At 39.8% G+C, this 24158-nt stretch overlaps 1 protein-coding gene across 1 annotated transcript in view; it reads left to right on the forward strand.

Annotated features, from left to right (window-relative positions):
- The first annotated feature begins 425 nt into the window (after positions 1-425).
- The window catches only part of LOC128657889 (zinc finger protein OZF-like), a 60764-nt gene continuing 37031 nt past the window's right edge, over positions 426-24158 (forward strand). The window contains exons 1-2 of the mRNA XM_053712316.1: positions 426-560; positions 6585-6791. Coding sequence (XP_053568291.1) covers positions 426-560; positions 6585-6791 — 342 coding nt within the window. The remainder of the gene's footprint in view (positions 561-6584; positions 6792-24158) is intronic.

A 24158-nucleotide genomic window follows, 5' to 3' on the forward strand; every position in this document is an offset into this window, starting at 1 on the left:
TAGTACATAGCCTATCTGACCACACCCGTAGCAACGGATTCCAGTCTTCCATGGTGGAATGGGGCCAGAAAAGCGGGGTTTAACCATGGGGCTGAAGGGTACCGGGTGATGGCTGGAAGACTATGAGGTGCCGCAGGAGGACGGACCACTGGTCAAGGTAAGGGATGAACCGGAAGTTGGGCATCTAGGAACTGGTCCGCCAGAACTGCTGCTTGATCTGCAGTGGCAGGTTACTGATCCCGGACCAATTCTCGTACCTCCGGCGGGTAGTGGTCATAAAAGTGCTCCAGGAGGATGAGCTGGGAGGCTTGTGCGAGCACAATAGCTAGATCATAGTTTTGGGGTAATCCCGAGGGAGCAGCGGCTATTCCAGGGTACCTGTGGAGAGCTACGGGGCCCCTAAATGTCCCAGTCCAAAAAGCGACATGATCCGTCGCTGGGGACCAGAGTGGCAGCCTGGCACAGGGTACTTAGGAAAAGCCCGAGGTGGGGGGTGTCAAAACCCCAGGATCCCGATTGAGCTCCCTCTTAGTAATCACCCCAACCCATGCCAATCAAAGGTATGACAAGTCCCTTGAAGAGAAGAGCTCTGGAGCAAAGGGCTTCTGGAGAGACCTAGGTTAAAGTTCAGCGAGAATCTCTAGCAATCCCAGCCGGCAAATAGTTCCACATTCTGGCTGGGACTCGGCAAGGCAGAAAGCGCAAATCGGGGGTAGCGATCAACTCTTTCAGGTAAAAGTTCAATCACTGTAACAGACAAAGGGGGACTGGTGGAAAACATCACAATCCAAAGAGGGGAAGGGGTTATCCTGGTCGCCTGGTATTCCTGACATATGTTTTTACATGTTTTCATTAAATTAACTGCAAAGGGCTCCAATGCACAAATTATATATATATATATATATATATATATATATATATATATATATATATATATATATATATATATAATATATATATATATATATATATATATATATAATATATATAAATACATATACATACATATACACACACACACAAACATATATATGTAATTCTTTTTTTATTTGTTTTGTGGCACTTTTTTGTTTCCCAAAACAGTTAACCAGGGCTCTGAGGATGTGGTAATCATTCTAGCGTACTTTCAACTTGTAATACGAGCCTGCAAATAGCTGCAATAAAACCCCTTATGGCTCGCGTTTGACTGTTAACATGTCAATCGTTATCTGGCCCTAAATGGATATAAAATAAAGGTGCCACCCACGGGCTGCATTCCTGCATTTGCACGTGCGTCTTCACAGCTCATTAGAATATGCAATTCAAATGCGTACACTATTGCACATTTTCATAGTCATTGCTGCTGCCACTTCTCAACTGGGTATTTATCACTTATAATAATTAGTTGGTTCTGTCTTTGGTGCTGTGGCTTGCTGGCAGAGTACAATGTCCCTTTAAAATTATAAATATGAGGCGGAGCCTAGCAGGAGACGGAGATGGACGCTTAATTCCAGAGCTCCGTGCAGATAAGTGAGCGGAGGCTAGCCAGCATATTATAAACCCTCAGAAACAACACTATTCCACTAAGGGAAACTCTTAGGTTAAAAGTGGTTCCTCAAACTGCAGCGGAAATGCTCTAAGAGGTCGGAACACTGAGAAACTTTGATGGAGAGTTTTTCTTTACGGAAGCAGTGCCGACGCCATCTTACCTCCCACATGGCGATGGATCCTCACGCTGAGCTACTCGGAAACTTGCTTGAGCCATATACTGTACATATTAAGGGGTAAGGCACGAGTGACAAAGACCGCTACATTGCCGAGCTACTTATTATTTTGCAGCCCTATGGCTAAATGCCATCAGATGAAGCGACTCTGCAACAATAAAAAAATGAATACTTAACAACCAGCCGCAGTAAGGCTCGACAGATAAGGCTTACAGTAGTTGTAACATGCTTCACTGATATCCTTTTACTCTCAACATAGAAGGGAATAATGCTGACATTATAGCGCACATGTATTAAGAGCTACAATACGGCTCTATTATCAACATAAATTATACAAAATAAGGCTTGAGGAAGGAGAGGGATTATCTCCATCAGAAAGTACAGCAGCACCCAGCCTATTCATATTAATAGGTGATGTAACGATAAAGAGACATTTTAGTTAGAGCAAATTTGTCCTGGGGGTTTGCATAACCTAAGATACATATCGCCATATACAGGTTCTCAGAAACCCAATAAAACTTAGTGCTTGTTACTATCATAAATCAGGTGAACAACACCTTGGCTATTGAATATATATTTGATCGTAGAAGCCAATATGTTACATTAGCATATCCACATTCAAAGAATTAAACACCGCTTCCTGCAGGGTGGAATTTAACCCCCACTACACTTTTGAAGCTGACAGAATAAGGCCGCAGGCCCAAACATTCAAGATGTCTTCAAGACAGGTTAAGAAAACAAGCAGCAAATAACCTATTTTTTAAACCATCTAAAGGAGACAAGACTTTAGAACTTCCAGAATCAGAGATGGCAGGAACTCCAGATCAATCGTTTCATGACGGAACCAATGCAACCGACCTAACACCAGTTACAGTTACAAAGGCGGATCTGAAAGATCTGGTATCCAAGCAAGATATCAATATGAACTTTTGAAAAAATGTGTGCAAAAATTAGATTCCATACAAACAACGGTGACTAATAGCCTGACGGAACTAAAACAGGATATGCAAGAATTAGGGCACGAGAGTTGCTACGCTGAAGATAATAACAACCTTAGAGAGGAAACCACTGATAAAATATCACAGCAAGTCCTAGTACCACAAACAAGAGCTAGAAAACCTCTAAGACAAAATGGAAAATTTAGAAAACCGCATAAGAAGATGCAATATTAGACTCAAGGGGGTGCCGGAATCCATAGCGCCTACTGATCTACAGAACTACCTGAAACAATTGTTTAAGGCCATCACAGGACACGAGGAGGAGGATCACTTCCAAATTGAAAGAGCATATTGAGCCCTTAAAGCCAGACCCAAGGGAGATTACCCACCGAGAGACGTTATAGTTAAATTATTACGTTTCCCAGACAAAGAGGCAATGGCAGAATCAAACATTCAAGTTCCAGGGCACAATAATTCAATTCAATCAGGACTTATGTGTGTGAACACTCCAGAGGCGATACTCCATGAGACCTTTAACTTTGCTACTTCGGAAAAATCAAATATCTTTTAGATGGGGTTTTCCCATTCGCCTTACTTATACAACATGAAGGGAAAACTCTGTCAATCAGATACCATCAAGATATCCTGAGATATGTTCTTACCTGATCTTAGAACCCCCCAGACCTACCATCTCTTGACCGGGACGCAGAAGAAGACACCAACTCACAAAGAGAAAAAAAATTACAAGAGAACCAAATGGTACAGAGGAAGAGACCAAAGTAATCAACGGCTTCATATTATGAGGATGCAGATGATACATGATCCAAATTGTAAATTACCCGCTGATCGATGAGTATAACTGTGTGAACTTAATCTCTTCTTCTCTCCCCTTCTTTTCCCCCTAAAGTTATGTTTTTCAAGTGAGATACACCAGTCACAGAAGATGACAAGTTCAGACATTTGCCAGGACCCTAGGGATGGGACGCTACCCCAAAGGTGTGGGGATACCCTTAATACAATCAGACACTGCATTTCTGTGAAATAAATGTGATAACAAAAATCATAAAAGGAAACCAAATAAAGTTCTGAATAAAGGATATGTCTGTGTCCTCTGGATGAGTTTTTCAGCTTGTTAGCATTCCTCAGTGAGATCCCATAAAAAGAGGAAACAGAAAATTGCAACATAGTGTGAATCTGTAATGGCACTTTGAGGAAGTAGTTGTTTTGTAACAAATGACTACTCACATTTGTTGGAGCTTTCCACTAAGCTCAAGGATATGCGCACCTCCCACTTTATACTGATGGGAAAACAGTACACTAGGCAAAACTTGGATACAAATTTATTTTAAAATATATAAAAGCGTCACATAAGCCTTGATAACACCACAATGTAAGGGTACAAAAGCAGATATGCTGTAATAAATGCTTCAAATCGCCAAACTTGCAAGAGGTAAATGGATCAGCAGGAGTGTGACTGCCGAAACCAAAACCTCTTTAGTAGCAAGACAGTAGCGCTAAGCCCCCAGGTGTCCTGGCTAGTGTAGAGACGTGATAAAACTCAATATAGAACAGTTCAGTTCCGACGTACGTTTCGCAGGTATGCTTTGTCAAGGAATGTCAATGACATTCCTTGACAAAGCATACTCTGCGAAACGTACGTCGGAACTGAACTGTTCTATATTGAGTTTTATCACGTCTCTACACTAGCCAGGACACCTGGGGGCTTAGCGCTACTGTCTTGCTACTAAAGAGGTTTTTGGTTTCGGCGGTCACACTCCTGCTGATCCATTACCTCTTTGCAAGTTTGGCGATTTGAAGCATTTATTACAGCATATCTGCTTTTGTACCCTTACATTGTGGTGTTATCAAGGCTTATGTGACGCTTTTATATATTTTAAAATAAATTTGTATCCAAGTTTTGCCTAGTGTACTGTTTTCCCATCAGTATAAAGTGGGAGTGCGCATATCCTTGAGCTTAGTGGAAAGCTCCAACAAATGTGAGTAGTCATTTGTTACAAAACAACTACTTCCTCAAAGTGCCATTACAGATTCACACTATGTTGCAATTTTCTGTTTCCTTTTTTTATGGGATCTCACTGAGGAATGCTAACAAGCTGAAAACTCATCCAGAGGACACAGACATATCCTTTTTTCAGAACTTTATTTGGTTTTCCTTTTATGATTTTTGTTATCACATGTATTTCACATTTTTTTTTTCTTTGTGATATTTGGTATATTTATTGTAACCTGCATTTCTGTGTTTATGACTGACTCTCACTATAAAGAGACTACCTTTATCGTTCTAAAGGTCCTGGATCCCTTAGATATAAATTGTTCCTTTAGATCTGGGTGGGAGACACGGCCAAGGGGGATTGAGAGACGCAAAGGTTGAAGATAGAAAAATAAATCCCTAATGTTCTTGGTTACTTGAAATGTTTCTAATATATGTTATGATGTTTATGCTGGTTCGCCTTTGTTCCCATATTAACTACTTTATGCTGTTTTACTGCACAACTAGTTATGGTACACTTTTTTTTCTTTATTTCTTAGACACGTCTAATTTTTGGGATTTAAGCCTATATTTTTACTGTTTTAAGATTGAAATGTTTATAATTTTCCTTTCTGTTTATGTTCTGATGTTTGTGTGGCCTCCAAATACTATCCAGACAGAGTACAGCTACCAAATACTGTGGCCCCTATTGCTTTCCCCTAGAACTGACGACATGAGAAGTAACAACACTTGAAGATCCCATGTCCCGTGACTTAATCATACTCTCACATAATGTGAGAGGTCTTAATACTGTCTTAATACTGATGTTAAACGAAAGATTGCACTTACCCAATACACAAAGTTAAAAGCTAAAATTGTGTTCCTTCAGGAGACACATTTCACGCAGACCTTGATCCCTAAATTTTGGCATAGACTATTTCCTACTCACTTTCACTCCGCAATAGATCAGAAAAAAAGAGGAGTCTCAATTCTCATACAATCTTCCTTACAATTTGAGACAGATGAGATTATAAAAGGACCCTGAGGGGAGGTTCCTTATTGTTAGGGGCGTATACAAGTTATGAAAGTTACCCTTTGTAACGTTTATTGCCACGAACGACAGCCAACACTCTTTCTTTTAGCACATCTCCCATATGTTGACACAGTGGTCTCACTCCAGAATAATACTTGGAGGAGACTTTAATATTAATGTCACCACCCACGGTGCCAAGGATACCAAACTATCAAACAAACACCTCAGGCAGTTATCAATAGTGAAATCCATAAGAGAATCAATGTCTGATCATAATTTACTGGATACATGGGAAGCATTATATGGCAACACAACAGACCATACATTTTATTCACATGCCCATAACACTTATACAAAAACTGGACTAGCCAGATTCTGATACCCAATATCATCACTTCCAATATCCAGCCATGTGTTTGGTCAGACCACTCTATAGTGCAACTAACTATGACAGGACAAATTAACTTCCAACAACAAAAATCCTGGACATTTGACCCCTCTTTTCTTCATAATACACAATTCCACATTGAGATAGGCAGACTGATGAAGGAATACTGGTCCTCAAATACAAACACCACAATCAATCCACTTAACTCTTGGACGGCACAAACCTTTTATTCGAGCGATAATGATAAAAGAAAAAGCTAGGATCATCAAAATAGCGAATAGAACATAATCAACCCACTTAGACATCACGGCCCTGGAGGCTCAACACAAATGTACCACACTCCAATATAACATTCAGAGCCTTCAAACTAAGAGAAAACTACTGTCGAAAATCCTAAATGATTCAGCGATGAGAGCTCTTTAAAAACTAAAAGCTAGTTATTTTCTATACTCCACCACAGCCAGATAGATATCTTGCCAACAAATTACAAAACAGAACAAAATTATATTCAATAACCAAACTATTCACGCAGATCGGGAACCCAGACGTCAAATCCCAAGAAATAGCTAACACCTTTGCTGCCTATTATGAGACGTTATATGAGGGACTAAAAGTTCACTACACCGACCAAACACAGATACTTTTGTGCCCATTCATACAACACGCTAACCTTCCCACAATTACCACTGAGGAAAATGACATCCTGAATGCAGAGGTCACTGTGCAAGAAATTCTCACAGTAATTAAAGATTTAAGATCAGGGCAAAAGCGGCAGGCCCCGACCGGCTATACCTAGCGAATATTACAAATTATTTAAAATACCCTTGGTGCCTCACCTGCAGAAATTCTGCAATGATATAATGCTAGCGAATTGATATCCCCCACCGATATACTTAGAGCCAAAATCATAGTTATCCCAAGCCTAGGAAAGGATCTTGCCAGTGTCAGAGTTATAGACCTATCTCATTGATAAACCAGGATCTCAAGATTCTAACAAAAATATTGGCAAACAGACTCCAGACAATACTTCCCTGACTGATCCATCTGATCAGGTGGGTTACATCAGGGGTAGGGAAGCCCCAGGATAATGTCTGCAGAACAATAGACTTAACAGAATACCTGAAAAGACATGGGACGCCTTCTCTGCTCCTCTCTCTGGATGCGGAGAAGGCGTTCGACCGTATAGATTGGAACTACATGTTTCAGACCACTCTCTACAATAGGATTCAGTGGCCCATTCATAAAAGCACTAAAGGGATATATTCGACCCCAAAAGCCACTGTTAGCGCAGCGGGATATTTATCCAGGACCTAGACATAAAAAACGGAACTAGACAGGGATGCCCCCTATCGCCACTCCTATTTGCCTTAGGCATCGAACCACTGGTGGCATCCATTAGAAACGCTGATGATATCAAAGGGATGACGGTTGAAACTCAGAATTTAAACTCTCGCTTTTTGCGGTATGATATTCTATTGACTCTGACAGCACCCATATATTCCTTGACTAACTTTTAACAGATTCTACAAGACTTTGCGAAGGTGGTCAGGGTATAAGGTGAATAATGACGAATGTGAGGCCTTACCATTGACACTACCCTCCCACGCTAAAAAATTTATTGAAGTCAATAAAGTACGAATTTACAGGATTATTATTTAGCAGCTAGAATAGCCCAAGCTTCACTCCTTCATAAACCAATACAGGAGGTTATCTGGACAAAATTTGAGACGGATATTATGGGATTAGATAACACAGACGACCCCTTATGGAACTTTGGGAAAAGCTTCAGTTCACACTGGCCTTAGACTATCCTCAACATTAGATACCATATCACATTGGAGACAGTTAACCAAATACTCAGAACTACTTTCTCCGGGACATGGATCAAACCCGATCAGACACTTGCTACCAAATGAAACACAGATTAGTAAGTGGGCTAACCAAGGGTTATATAGGTTGCGGACTTTATCACTCAGTCTCAGATAGTCTCATTTAATTAACCTACAGGAAAAAATACACCCACACAAATTACGCTGGTTCCTATACCTTCAAATCTCCTCAGCCCATAACAAATATGAAATATCCCGAGGGAAACATCCACCTACAGTTCTAGAAAGAATGTGCTTGAACCCGAACAGAGAAAAGCAACTTATTTCTAAATTATATATAGCAATTCAGGACATACATCACACCCATAAATTACCTATAGCATTAAAATGGGAAGAGAATGGGTTAACCAGCTTACAAAAAATTAACGGGACCAGATGTGCTCTGACTCTTGCAGAGGCCTCATTAGTGCAGACCTCAGAGAAAACAACAACATTTAGGTGGTACCTTACGCCCCTGAGAACATCACACTATTCTCTCAATAAATCTAAACTATGTTACAGAGGGTGTGGGGAACAGGGGTCCTACAGACATATGTGGTGGGACTGTGTTCCCATTAAAAATATCTGGCAACAGATTAATGATCTCCTTAGTAGGGTTTTAGATGAAAGGATATTTCTAACAATCGCTCAAGCACTTTTGAATAGACAGATTCTGAATCTGAACTCTGCAATTAATAAGTTCATTAAAATAATTTGCACAGCTACTAGAGTTTGCATAGCGAGGCATTGGAAGGAAGGACCTCCAGCTTGGAGAGAAGTCCTAGATAAGATTCAGGATATTTATACTATCTCTGAAAGGGTGGCTTGGATACAAGGGGACATGGAACAATTTAACAAAATATGGTTCTATTGGATAATGCACAATTCATCAGATGACAGGTAGTTGGCACCACAAATAGGGGACCTAAATAGTAAACTTACTTACTCTGAAAAACTGGATATGATTAAGCTAAATGAGGATTTCAGACGAGGTTGTAGGCGAAATAATTTAAAACACAAACATTATTTATTTTATTTTGGGTATTATGATTTTGTTTATTCATAAAGTTTATTACATGTTCTTGTTTGACAATTAATATATATAAAATGTTTCTGTAACACTGGGACAATGTACCTATTGTTATCAGGATGTATAGAATGATTTATAACTGCTTTATGGAAACAAATAAAAGAATTTCAACATAAAATTATAAATATATACGTAAAAATAAATATTACAAAGCTGTTTCTCTGCTGGTCTTACACATGTATTATAGAAGGTTTAAGTACAATGCCCCTTTAACTCACAATATACAGACAGGGCATACAGATGGGCAGATCATATAGTGCTGTGGGATTTATTTTATGCTCCTACAAAGTGCTACTGATGTATCCGCAGCTGATCAGATGACAATAGTAATGATTATACTCCGGCAGATATGAATGACAGCAGCTGTATAGGGCTTAGGTGTCATGTGATCAGAATAAACAAACTCTACAAATGTGACAACAGTCAGTGAGTATCAGACTATATTGTACTGTGACACAGTGTGTGATTGAGGTGACACCTTAACTGGTGATATAATCTACAGCAGTGTTTTTCAACCAGTGTGCCGTGGCACACTAATGTGCAGTGAGAGATCCTCAGGTGTGCCACGGCAGACTGACAACAGTGTGACATATTTTTTTAAACTTTGCTTGTCTTTTACTCCCAGTGCAGGGGTGTCCCTCTTTCAAATTTTGAAATATTGGGAGGTATGTGACAGGCTCATCAGGCAGACATCATTTACAACAATGACATATTGACATTCATTCACAGACAATCATTATGATTGTTTGTGAATGAATGTCAATATGTCACGTATAGTTTGTAGGAGGCATGGCATAACAGGACAATACATACAGTATGTGTGTGTGTTGTGTATATATATATATATATATAAAATATATATATATATATGTATATATATATATATATATATATATATATATATATATATACTATATATATATATATATATATATAGATATATATATATAGATATATTGAAAGCAGATTGCACTCCTAGCAGACAAGTAATCCAATGCCCTGGGTGCAGCAGAATAGGCAAATAAACATGTAGAAGAAAGCGCACTTCAAGGGATCCTTAATAAGGTACTTTTATTTAAGTGAACGTTTTTCGGACAAATATAGTCCGTCCTCAGACCAAAAAAGTGAGTCCACGGATCATCTTAATTACTGTTGGGAACCAATACTCAAGCTAGAGGACATGGATGATAAGGGAGGGACAAGACAGTTAACCTAAACAGAAGGCACCACTGCTTGAAGAACCTCTTCTCCCAAAGAAGCCTCTGCTGAAGCAAAAGTATCAAATTTGTAAAATTTAGAAAAGTATGCAAAGATGAGTTGTTATTGGAATATCCCCACCTATTCTGAAAGTTTGTGGCCGCGCGTACCAGCTATAGATAAGCTTTGTAAACACAGCCAGCAGAAGAAATTACACTCCCAGTGGGTTATAGAAGAGATAAGGTAATAAAATGTTGATTTTCCATTGTTTTCTCAAAGTACTGGTGATTGTTTTAAGGACAGATATAAGATAAAGAAGCAGGTATATTTACACAATGTGATAATGTAATGAGATCTGATTATACCTACAAGCTCAACCCATTTTATTAGGTTGTGGCTTCAAAACACAAAAATCAGAGCTTTAACCTCTTAAGGACATATGACGGTATTTTTCCGTCATAAAACTATTGAGGCAAACTGAAAGCTGTGTCCTTAAAGGGTTAATATACACAAATAAGCCTTAAAGCTAATTTTCATAATTTTTTACTCTGCAGTTGGTAAAAAAGACAATTGTAAACACATTAAGGGAAAAAACTAATTTTATCAGTATACTGTCCGTTAAGGCAGTACGCAGAACTACCATACAGAGTGAAAAATAAGAAAAGGCGGCTCATACTGTAAGGCTGTGAAAGCTCCGAAATTTCTTCGAGCAGAAGAATTAGCCACCAACATCTTAATATCCAAAGAATGCATAGGTTCAAACGGAGCCTGTTGAAGAACTCTAAGAACCAACGTAAAGGATACTAACCCCACATTTTTTTTCTTTGATGATTCAGATAGGCATGCAATTTTAAGCAACTTTCTAATTTACTCCTATTATCAATTTCTCTTTGTTCTCATGTTATCTTGATTTGAAAAAGCAGTAAATAAAAAGGTTAGGAGCCGGCCCATCTTTAGTTCAGCACCATGGTAGAGCTTACTGATTGGTTTGCTACATTTAGCCACAAATAAGCAAGTGCTACCCAGGTGCTGAACAAAAAATGGTCCGGCTCTAAAGCTTACAGTACTGCTTCTTTCAAAACAAGATAGCATGAGAACAAAGGAAAATTGATAATAGGAGTAAATTAGAAAGGTGCTTAAAATCTCATACTCTATTTGAATCATGAAAGAAAAAAATTGGGGTTTAGTGTCCCTTTAAACACAGGGCCGAAGGGGGCGGAGCTTGGAGCCGCACTAAGATGGAGCTGTAATCTCAGAGCTCCGTTACATACTGCTCAAATCAACAACTTTAGAAGGCAAACAAAGTCTTTCTACTAAACAGGAATTTAAGGGATGAAGGAGAGGTGAACACGACTATGAGAGCTGAAGGGTGAATCGACACTTACAAGCTGCACGGCACTAAAATTAATCGCAGCGGTGAGGTGTGAGCCGGCCATCTTTAGCCACGTGGCGCAACTCCCGACACAGAAGGGACAACAGCAGCCAAGCAGACTAAGCAGCAGGAGGTACACAAGCAAAAGATACATCGGACATAAGGACATGCTCCAACAAACAAATAAGCAGAAGCGGGTCACGACTATGTGAATATAAAAGAGGTTATGTATGTGTGTATTAATATGACATAGATTAACATGTACATATACAACAGCATGAATATAAAGATGTGACACGTAATACTGATCTCAAGTAACCGATGGCAGATAACCCACCTTATCAAAATAAAAGCTACTCTATGAAAAAAAAACACGGTACTGTTAACTCTTGTCCCTATCTCATCTGTAGTTTGATTTATAAAGAAGACTGCTGATACACTAAGATAAAGATCTCCCTTAGGTGGCAAAAAACTAAGACAGCATAAAAAAATGTTTAAAAGGAGTGAAGCTGCAACATTACAAGTACACATAATAAGCGAAAACAGGGAGAGGGATACATTGCTGGTAATACAGTATACATAAAAGCCTATAAATTACACAAGTCTCTAACATCACTGCTCTAAAGGACTGATTTATTGGGGAAGACAAACAGGAAACAAGAAAGAGGGAAAAACAGATTATACTTCTGCCAGTCACATTTGCATGATACCTCTAGCTTGAATATTTATTGAAATACTGAAACTATCATTTATAGCAGTGCAAATAAACAAAGGACCCAAGGTGTTTCACCACACCCAGTAGTGAAAAGATTTTTTAAAGATAACGACTGTCTGGAAACTTAAGTGCTCAAAACAACAAAGCAAAATTGCACGCCAAGTCCTCATACCTAACATACACACCCCTTAACACGCACAAGCTTAAACGTACTATTCCAGCTTATATCTCACATCTACATAGTTAAAGTTGTAACCTGCCCCTCAGTTCAACCACTTCAAATATGTCCGGCTAGGAAACAACATAAAATCTTCGCAATGGCCCAAAAACGGCAGCAGCTGCCTTGTTTTTTAAACCAGTAAGAGGAGAGAAAAAAATTACGGAAAACGCCAATAAAATCATAGAGGAAGATGTAGATTCAGAACAAACGACTCTCAGATTAATGAAGATGAAACTACCCCAGTCACAAGAGCAGATCTAAAGACCCTAGTGCTTCCAAGCAAGACATCAACAAGAACTTTGACAAGCTATGGGACAAATTTGATTCTTTCCAAAATATGGTCACCAATAGTCTCACAGAAATCAAGCAAGACATCACAAATTTAGGCTCTAGAGTGGCTACGTTTGAGGAAGCAGAAAACACCATGACAGAAGACTTCACTACCCTTAATCACACCCTAACCAAACAGCAACAAGAAATGAACGACCATCCAAGATAAGTTAGAAGATCTCGAAAATAGAACCCGAAGGTGCAATCTACGACTAAAAGGGGTCCCAAGAAGCGGTGTCTCTGCAGACGAATTACCTAACATCTACACCAACTCTTTCAAGCAATCACTGGAGAGGTAGATGATGAAAAAATTTCAACTAGAGAGAGCGCACAGAGCTTTAAGGGCCAAACCAAAAGAAGATGCACCACCAAGGGATGTGGTTATCAAATTCTTTAGATTCCCAGAAAAGGAAGCAATCCTCGCAGCCGCAAGGAAAACCAACATTTAAATTTCAGGGGACAGTAATTCAATTTTTTTCAGGACCTCTGTGTCAAAACACTTCAGAGAAAAAACCAATTGAGACCGACTTACTACACTCCTGAGGAAACACCAAATTGTGTACCGATGGGGATTCCCTTCAATCTACATATCCTACATTAAAGGCAGAACACTAAGCCTAAAAGACCCTACAGAGATACCAGCAATCTGCAATATTATCCAAATAGAAACGCCAGACTCTGCCGCAGTGACAAACAGGACAGAAACAATCACAACAATCTCTGGAATCAGGACAGCCTCAGAGGCAAAAGTGGATGAAAAGTATCAAAAAGGAAAGCCAAGACATGAAGACTGGCAGCATACGGCTCATCACAAGGTGTGTTGTATTTGTTTTGTAGCTGATAAAGGAGACAAAGCGGGAAGCCATTTTCTGCTATCTTTATAATGGCCTGGAAGATGGAGACACATTGATGTATTTTCAGTGACACCCTTAGCCTCATCTCTTGGAGACTAAGATAAGGGATTATCTAGATAAGGACTCAGATACATGATTGAAGGTCCAGATGAAAGTAAAACGAGCACTGATAGCTTAAAGACTTGGCAAAACAGACCTAGATAACTAAAAATATGTTTAACATGTTAATTCAAAATTTAATTATTTGCTAAATCTAAGATACCTAGCAGTAGGGGCATAATGTACTCACTTGTTGTTCATAGGTGAGGGGGGGAGGGGGGAGGGGATTCTCTTTTTTGATATGATGAAAAGGGTTATTGTTCATTGACAAACTTGTTTTTGTTTTTCATCCCTTTTCTCTAACACTACTACACCTGCTCAGTCGAGTGGGACAGATATTGAAACATCTATACGTAATGTCTCTAGTTCGAAAGTAAAGAATATGGCGACAGAGCCGGGGGGGAAGCCCCTCACTTCAGTAAACGTAAGTAATGACAGGTGACATCAGACTTATTTCACACAATCTACGGGGGACTTAACACAGACCTTAAACGCAGGATGGCTCTGAACCAATACTCTAAGTTAAAAGCAAATATTATTTATCTACAAGAAAACACATTTCACTAAGGGAGTAGTACCAAAGTACTGGTCGAGGAACTATACCCAACATTACCATTCCAACCACAGATACAAAAAAAAGGGGGGTGTCAATTCTATTACATCACTCTCTGGGTTTTATAACGGAACAATCAATCGCAGACCCAGAGGGAAGGTTCCTGATCTGAGAGGGTAGATTAAGAGATTAAACAACTAATTTATGCAACATATATGCCCCAAAGGAGACACAAATTTCCTTCTTTCCCACATTGCCTACTTATTGACTCAATGGTCACAAGCTAGGATCATATTAGGGGGTGATTTTAATATAATCAATGTATACATCTCAAGGCACAGAAAGATTAAAACTAACTCAGAAAGCAGATGAGACACAACTCACTGGTTTAAAAAGATTAAAGGAGACCCTTCTATCGCACAAACTTATAGATTCCTGGGACACTTTATACGGTAAAACCACAGACTACACCTACTACTCCTCATGTACACAAGACCTATTCCAAACTCAGACTATGTATATTTGAGTCAGATATGGATCCCAGACTTGGTTGCCTCTTCCATACACGCATGTGCTTGGTCGGACCATTCCATAGTCCATGTACACATTAAAGAGACATTCCAAGTTAGCTCGGCTCGCTCCTGGAACTACGACCATATGTATTAACATAACCCAACTGTACACAATTCCATTAATTTAGGCTTTATCCTGAATATTGGGAAATGAATGTAGGATCCACCACTAACCAGTCACTACCTGGACAGCACATAAACCCTTTATCCGAGGATTACTCATTAAAGAGAAATCAGCCATTACCAAAAGCTAAATAGACAGCAAATTGACTCTCTTCAGACCCAGATAGACACACTCACCAAACTCCATCACAGAATTTAGCGACAGAAGTCTTTCAGGAATTACAGACTAAAAGGTCAGAATTAGCAAACATCATGAACAAAGCGGCGGGTTAGAGCAAGCGCATAGGCTGAAAGTACAATACTTCCTCTATTCTAATAAAACCTGGCGCATAGGCTTAGAGAAAAAACTAAATCTTCACAATTCCATGTCTCCTGAAAACAGACGGCACACACATCTCGAATCCTCAGGAGATAGCGGATAGTTTTGCTCCTATATTCTATGCACAATTATATGATGGAGAAAAAACGGCACATACTGATCACACTAAGCAATTGACGTGCAAATTCTTAGATAAACGCGAAACTCAAAATCATAGATGACAAGGTTAGGGATGAAATGAATGCGAAGGTATCTGCCAGGGATGGTACTTAATGCGATCAAATATCTGAAACCTGGGAAGCAGCCGGTCCGGATGGCTTCCCAGGAGAGTATTACCAACTTTTTAAAACAACCCTTAATCCCACACATAGTGACACTCTGCAATGACATATTACAAGGCAAGGAAATCCAGACGGAAATTCTTCAAGCTAAGATAGTGGTGATTCCTAAACCGGAAGAAATCCAAAATTGGGCCAAAATTATAGACCCATATCACTAATCAACCAAGATATAAAGATATTCACGAAAATCTTAGCAAACCGGCTTAATGTACATTTACCTGGCCTGGTTCATCCAGATCAGGTGGGATTTATCCAGGATAGGGAAGCCCCAGACAATACTAGAGTATGATCTCCTGTGGATTACCTGAACAAAACACGGACGCCTTCTCTGGTCCTATCTTTGGACGCGGAGAAGGCGTTCGATAGGATAGACTGGGACTTTATGTTTGCGGTGTTAGATCGACTGGGATTTAGGGGCCCATTTATACAGGCTATTAGAAGCTTATATTCACACCCCACTGCACACATCAGAGCAGCAGGCTATCAATCCAAACGTTATTAAACATTCGGAAGGGACAAGCAGGGCTGTCCGCTGTCACCCACTCTTGTTTGCGCTCTGCATAGAGCCGCTGGCAGCGAACAATACCGACTGGCTTCGGAGGTACAATGGCGTTTAAGATAGGAGGGGAAGAATTCAAATATCTCTGTTTGCGGACAATGTCCTCCTCACCTTGACAAGACCCGTGACATCCTCCCCTATTTTATATCAATTCTCCAAGACTACTCGGACATTTCAGGATATAAATCAACTTAGACAAGAGTGAGGCACTACCTATCGCACTTCCCAAATCACACTTAAAAGTTAATTGACACTAATTTTGCACTTAAATGGCGTAAGATAGGCACTAAAGTACCTAGGAATTAAACTATCAAGTGATGTGACAGACCTATATAAATTGTATATGTTCCTCTGTACAAAACAATCAGACGAGAGATAAAAACATGGAAAACCTGTGGTTTCTCGTGGTATGGTCGATTATCGGCTGTTAAAATGAACACCTCCCAAGACTTCTATACCTATTTAGGGACCTTGCCAATCAAAATCCCTTTGCTAGACCTCAATAAACTCCAAACGGACTTGATAGGCTTTATAAGGGGCAGTAAGACAGCTAGAATTCCTTCCCACACACTGCTTCGCCACAGACAACTGGGAGGAGGTAGGGGTTCCAATCTCGTAAATTATTACCAGCGGCGAGACTAGCGCAAACCACATTAATAGGCAAAAGGCCAAACAACCTTAGATGGTTAACAATAGAAACAATTGATGGCAGGTACAGACACCCAGATGATATTCTTTGGAGAGAAACCGGGACATATTACTAATAGAACACAGGCTTCTAAACTAACAGGGGAGATGATGGCACTATGGAACTCACTATCTTCTTCTCTAAAATTACTGTCTACAGATTCACTAAAAAGACCAATTAGGACTCTTATGCATCAAGACTTCCACAGTCAGATGGGAAAATGGGAAAATAAAGGACTTTATAGAGTTGCGAACTTCTTACATAACGGTAAAATAGTTACATTCCAACAACTCCAAGACAAATTACAACCAGAAAAGCTACATTGGTTTTTATATTTACAGATGGCATCTGCCGTATCAAGAGCTATAACTCGCAACCCCAGACAACCCACGACAGTGCTAGAAGGCTACACTAGCTCCAGCGCTAGACACAAAAAACTTATTTCTAACATATACATCTCAATACAGATGGCCAAAAACACCTCTAAGACACCATTAATGGAAAAATGGGAATCAGATACAAATAAAATCCAATCCAAAGAGGAATGGGAAATGACCTTCTATAATGCGGGGAGGGGTCTGATCAGTGCAGACTTTAAAGAGAATTGTATTAAGACCACCTTCAGATGGTATCTCACACCAGTAATTACATCACACTATAACCAGAAGGGCAACAAAAATTGCTACAGAGGATGTATTGAGACGGGGACTTACATACACATGTGGTGGGAATGCCCCCAGATACAACTGATATGGTCTAGGCTATCAGCACTACTAAGTGATGTTCTGGATGAAAATATAAACTTAACAATATCCCAAGCGTTATTAAATGAACAAGTTAAACCCTTTAACAAAGCCATCAACACATTAATACATACAATATGCACAGCTACAAGGATATGTGTGGCCAGACATTGGAAGACAGGGACCCCCACATGGGAAGAAATAATAGAGAAGATCAAAGCCACATATAAGTTGTCCGAATCAGTCTCCTTTATACAAGCAACTCATGACCAATTTCTAAAGATCTGGAACTACTGGATCCTGAAGGGGTATTAAGACATTACTGATAAAGAACTAGAACATACAAATGTTACAAGACACAGACACTAATTTAAAGTTACAAGAGACATAGGACATAGGACACTGACTGTTTATGAGAAACCCTTGTATGACTAGGAGGGGGGCTTCCTCCCTGGATCTACGAAAGAAGATTGATTGAGACAGGCAAGTTATAGTTAAAGTTTATGTTTTGTTTTATTGTTTAATAGTTATTGTTATTATTTACAGTTGGGGAGGTAAGAGGTTTCATTTATGTATTAGAGAGCTATAGAGGGAGGGAGATGATTGTACTGCTACAAAAACTTTTCAGCCTCTTGAATGAGGTACACCCCTCTCGCTTCTGGATGCCATAATAATATATGCAGATGCAAGGACATACAGAATATTCTGGTTGAAGCTGCGCTAAAATACTATTTTCACAATGTTGACATCACATGAACTCAAGCTTACTAGACAAGGAACTGAAAATTTCTCTTTAAAAAGGTGGGAAGGACGAGGGATCTTACCTGAATAAATAATATGTGATGTAAGTTTTATATGTTCTGCAATAATAAAAATAATTTCAACTAAACACAGGCCGAATTCTAACCAAGGCCTGACAAAAAGAATGAACATCTGGTACATCCGCCAGGCGCTTGTGCAATAAAATAGATAAAGCAGAAATTTGACCCTTCAGGGTACTAGCAGATAAACCTTTCTCCAAACCCTCCTGGAGAAAAGACAAAATCCTAGGAATCCTAACTCTACTCCACGAATAGCCATTGGATTCACACCAATACAAATATGTATGCCAAATCTTATAATAAATCATCCTAGTCAGAGGAATACAAGCCTGAATCATAGTCTCAATGACTGGCTCAGAAAAACCACGCGTTCAATCTCCAAGCAGTCAGCTTCAGAGAAACGAGATTTGGATGAAGGAAGGGACCCTGCAGAAGCAGGTCCCTCCTTAATAGAAGAAGCCAAGGTGGAAGGGAAGACATCTCCACCAGATCTGCATACCAGATTCTGTGAGGCCACGCCGGAGCAATGAGAATCACAGATGCCCTCTCTTGTTTGACCCGAGCAATGACCCGAGGAAAAAGAGCAAACGAAGGGAACACATATGCCAGACTGAAAGTCCAAGGAACTGCCAGAGCATCTATCAGAACAACCTGAAGATCCTTTGACCTCGACCCGTACCTCGGGAGCTTGGCCTTCTGACGAGATGCCATGAGATCGAACTCCGGCTGCCCCCAACTGAGAATCAAGCTGGAAAATACCTCTGGATGAAGTTCCCACTCCCCTGGATGAAAAGTCTGTCTGCATAAAAAATCCGCTTCCCAATTGTCCACCCCTGGAATATGGATAGCAGATAGACAACAGTTGTGAATCTCCGCCCACTGAATAATCTTGGCTACCTCTGTCATGGCCAATGAACTCAAAGTTCCTCCCTGATGTTTGATGTAAGCCACTGACGTTATGTTGTCCGACTGAAACCTAATAAACTGGGTTGAAGCTAGCTGAGGCCAGGCTAGAAAACCATTAAAAATTGCTCTCAGTTCCAAAACATTTATTGGAAGAACCGACTACTCTCGAGTCGATAGACCCTGATCCCTTAATGAACCCCAGACAGCACCCCAGCCCAGCAAACTGGAATCCGTGGTTACAATCACCAAGGCAGGTCTGCGAAAGCAAGTTCCCTGAGAGAGAAAATGGAATGATGTCCATGACTGAAACCATCAGACCAATAACCTCCATGCACTGAGCCACTGACGGCTGAGGAAGGGACTGAAGAGCAAGACACGTATTGAAAATCTTTGAGTTTCTTGCTTCTGTCAGAAAATTTTTCATCTCTAGAGAATCTATAATGGTCCCCAAAAATACCACTCTTGCAGCTGGAATTAAGGAACTTTTTCCTAAATTCACCTTCCAACCATGGGAGCGCAGAAAAGACAACAACTCCGTGTGGGAGTTTGCTAGTTGAAAAGATGGAGCCTGAACTAGAATGTCGTCCAGATAAGGAGCCACTGCAACACCCTTCAATCGAAGCACCGCCAACAATGTTCCCAGGACCTTTGTAGTTCTTCCTTTTGGTCTGGCAACAGCTCCAAGAATTTTTTCAAACTAAAAATGCTTGTCTAGAAATGCAAATCTTAGGAACCTGTGATGATACCTGTGAATGGGAATATGCAGATACACATTCTTTAGATCCACTGTGGTCATGAACTGACCTTCCTGACCCAAAGGAAGAATGGAACGAATAGTTTCCATCTTGAAAGACGGAACCCTGAGAAACTTGTTTACACTCTTGAGATCTAAAATAGGTCTGAAAGTTCCCTCCTTTTTGGGAACGACGAAGAGATTGGAATAAAAACCCAGACCCTGTTCCTGAACAGGAACTATCACTCCCATGTTAGAAAGATTCTGAATACAATGTAAGGATGCCTCTCCTTTTATCTGGTTTACAGATAACCTGGAGAGAAGAAACCTGCCTCTGAGAGGAAAATTCTTGAACTCAAGTTTGTAACCCAGGGACACGATATCTATCACCCAGGGATCCTGAACATCTTGAACCCAAGCTTGAGCGAGAAAGAGAGAGTCTGCCCCCCACAAGATCCATTCCCAGATTGGGGGCAGACCCTTCATGCTGATTTTGAGTCAGCAACAGGCTTCCTGGACTGCTTCCCCTTATTCCAAGACTGATTTGACTTCAGAGATGGTTTAGACTGTTCCTGCTTGGAGGAAGAAGAGGAAGATTTACCAGAGAAGTTACGAAAGGAACGAAAATTACTCTGCCGACCCTTCTGTTTATTTATTTTATCCTGAGGAAGAGAATGCCCCTTCCCTCCCGTAATATCAGAAATAATCTCAAACAAACGTGGCCCAAACAAGGTCTTACCCTTGTAAGGCATAGACAAAAGCTTCTTTTAGAGAACACATCCGCAGACCAGGATTTTAAACATAAAGCTATGCAAGCTAAAATGGCAAAACCAGAAATTTTAGTTCCCAACTTGATGACCTGTAGAGAAGCATCTGCAATAAAGAAATTAGCCAACTTCAAAGCCTTGATTCTATCTTGAATTTCTGCAAGAGGAGTATCTTGCTGAATAGAATCAGAAAATTAATCAAACCAATATGCCGTAGCACTAGTAACTGTAGCAATACATGCAGCCGGTTGCCATTGATACCCCTGGTGAACATAAATCTTTTTAAGCAAAGCTTCCAACCTTTTGGTCAGAGTGGAAACTGCTCCCTCCACCTTAGGAACCATCTGCCAAGATTCCTTATTATTATTATCGGTTATTATCGGTTATTTGTAGAGAGCCAACAGATTCCTTAATAGAATCAGTAATAGGAAACATCTTCCTAAAAATTGGAGAAGGGGGAAAAGAAATCCCAGGCTTCTCCCATTCTTGTGCAATAATATCTGAAACACGATCTGGTATAGGAAAAACTTCCACAAAGGAAGGGACATCAAAAAATGTATTACGCTTACTAGATTTCTTAGGAATAACCATGACTGACGCCTCAGAGTCATCCAAGGTAGCCATAACCTCCTTGAGTAACAAACCGAGGTGCTCCAGCTTAAACCTAAAGGAAACAACTTCAGGTTCAGAAGAAGTATTTACACTATCAGAATCTGAGATCTCACCCTCAGATGCTACTGAAGTATTTTCCTCCTCAGACTTATGAGAAGAAACACTAGACACAATTGCAACAGAATCAGAAACCTTATACATCCTCTTGCACTTCCCCTGTAACATAGGAAAAGCAGACAAAGCCTCAGATACTGCCGAAGAAATATGGGTAGCCATATCCTGCAAGGAAAAAAACAACCTGAGACGAAACACAGGGCACTGCAGAAGATTGGGACGTGTGAGGAGAAAGCTGCGGATTAGCCTGAACAGGAGACTCCTGAACAATATCCGCACTAGCAATGTAGGCTAAGAATCAAAAAAGTCTATCCTTGTAATGTAATGTTCTCTCAATACAAGAGGAACAAAAAGGGATAAGAGGCTCAACATTAGTATTTAAACATAGAGAACAAGCAACAGCTTGCAGGGCCTCTTGGTCCATCTTATTCCAAAGGAAATCAATAAAAAATTCTAAGTTTAAATCAGAATTTTAATGAAACAAAAAACGTTACTGTCCCTTTAAATTAAAAAAAAAATTAAACTAGAAAATCCTTAAATAAATTGCACAATGAATCTTGCAGCAACAATTTTTCACAAAATAAATGCAAAAAGAGACACAAATGTTTATAGTCCCTGAAAATCAGACAGAAACTTAAATATAAACAGAGCAACAGACCAACAAAAAAACCACAGGCAACCTCCACACCTCAGCAAGCTCTGCTGAGATGCCTACCTGACCTCCTTGCTGCTGGAAACAAAGTCAGCAAATGATCCGGACCCCCATACCGCCGCACCGGAGAGAACACTGAACCACCTCTGAGGAGCTATGCAACAGAGCTGCAACATCCAGGAACAACAGGAAACAGCTAAAAAGGGCTCAAAAACGTCCTTGCTATCTCAGATAAGCCCACCTATTGTGGGCGTGGCCTAACAAACCTCCCGGTATCCATTAATACACAAACAAAAACATGAACACCAAAGTGAAAACATAATAAACTGAGCCAAACATCCCCAGTGCCTGCAAAACTGCCATACAATAAACCGTTAACCTAGAAGGATGATTGTATATTTAGACAAAATTAACTGTCAAAGTGCCAAATTCTCCTATATCAAAACAGGGAAAGAAATAGGCACTCAAAAATCGGTCCGGCAGCAGGACAGCTCACTTGGTATAAGAGGGGCTTCCTATCTCACATGGACCTGTGGAAAAAAGAAAAGGCTGAGTAAACTTACTCAAACTTTCAACCAAGGGCAGAATGAAATTACTTGGGAGGCCCAGTGGGGATTATATCGCACAAGTTCCCAAATGCTTAAAAGTCACCACTTGCTCTACTGAAGAGACTGACATGGACTACGGCTAAACCCCAAAGAAAACCAGAGCAAACTTGCTCTGCTTAAAAAATAACAAACTCTTGATTGAAGAATCAGACACCTAACTTTATCCCTCCTTGCAACTGATACAAGCAAAGAGAATGACTGGGGATTGTGGGTAGGATGAGTGGTATTTAACAGCTTTTGCTGTGGTGCTCCTTGCCTCCTCCTGCTGGTCAGGAGTGATATTCCCAACAGTAATTAAGAAGATCCGCAGACTCACAGTGTCATTAGAATGAAAAAAAAAAGAAAAAAAAGTAGATTGTCCCGTTAATATTTGGGACATATTGACATTGATCAATAACATCAAAAATGTAATTTTATTAGATTTGTTATGTTAAATATTTACAATATACTGCAAATTTGAAGGTATGAGTATGAAGCATACACACCCAAAACATATTTCAAAACTTAAAGGGACAGTCTAGGCCAAAATAAACTTTCATGATTCAGATAGAGCATGTAATTTTAAACAATTTTCCAATTTACTTTTATCACCAATTTTGCTTTGTTCTCTTGGTATTCTTAGTTGAAAGCTTAACCTAGGAGGTTCATATGCTAATTTCTTAGACCTTGAAGCCCACCTCTTTCAGATTGCATTTTAACAGTTTTTCACCACTAGAGGGTGTTAGTTCACATATTTCATATAGATAACACTGTGCTCTTGCACGTGAATTAATCTGGGAGCAGGCACTGATTGGCTAGACTGCAAGTCTGTCAAAAGAACTGAAAAAAGGGGCAGTTTGCAGAGGCTTAGATACAAGATAATCACAGAGTTTAAAATTATATTATTATAACTGTGATGGTTATGCAAAACTGGGAAATGGGTAATAAAAGGGATTATCTATCTTTTAAAACAATAAAAATTCTGGTGTAGACTGTCCCTTTAAAGGAACATTCCAGCCAAAATTAGAATCCACATGGATGCATTTCAGTTTTGAATAGAATAATTTTTGTCATATACATGTATTAGCAAAAGTGCTTCTAATAAAAGTTATAGCCGTTTCAAAGGTGTATTTAATTATGCACCGTGCACCAGCATTTTAAACACAGCACTTGTTCAGAGAGCCTAAAGGTGCTTTTATTATCTGGTAATGACTCAATTTGTTAATTGCTGACATGATACAAGCCCTGCAGGTGCTCTGAGCAACTGCAGT

The sequence above is a fragment of the Bombina bombina genome, chromosome 4 (assembly GCF_027579735.1).
Source record: "Bombina bombina isolate aBomBom1 chromosome 4, aBomBom1.pri, whole genome shotgun sequence".
In the NCBI taxonomy this organism is placed as follows: Eukaryota; Metazoa; Chordata; class Amphibia; order Anura; family Bombinatoridae; genus Bombina; species Bombina bombina.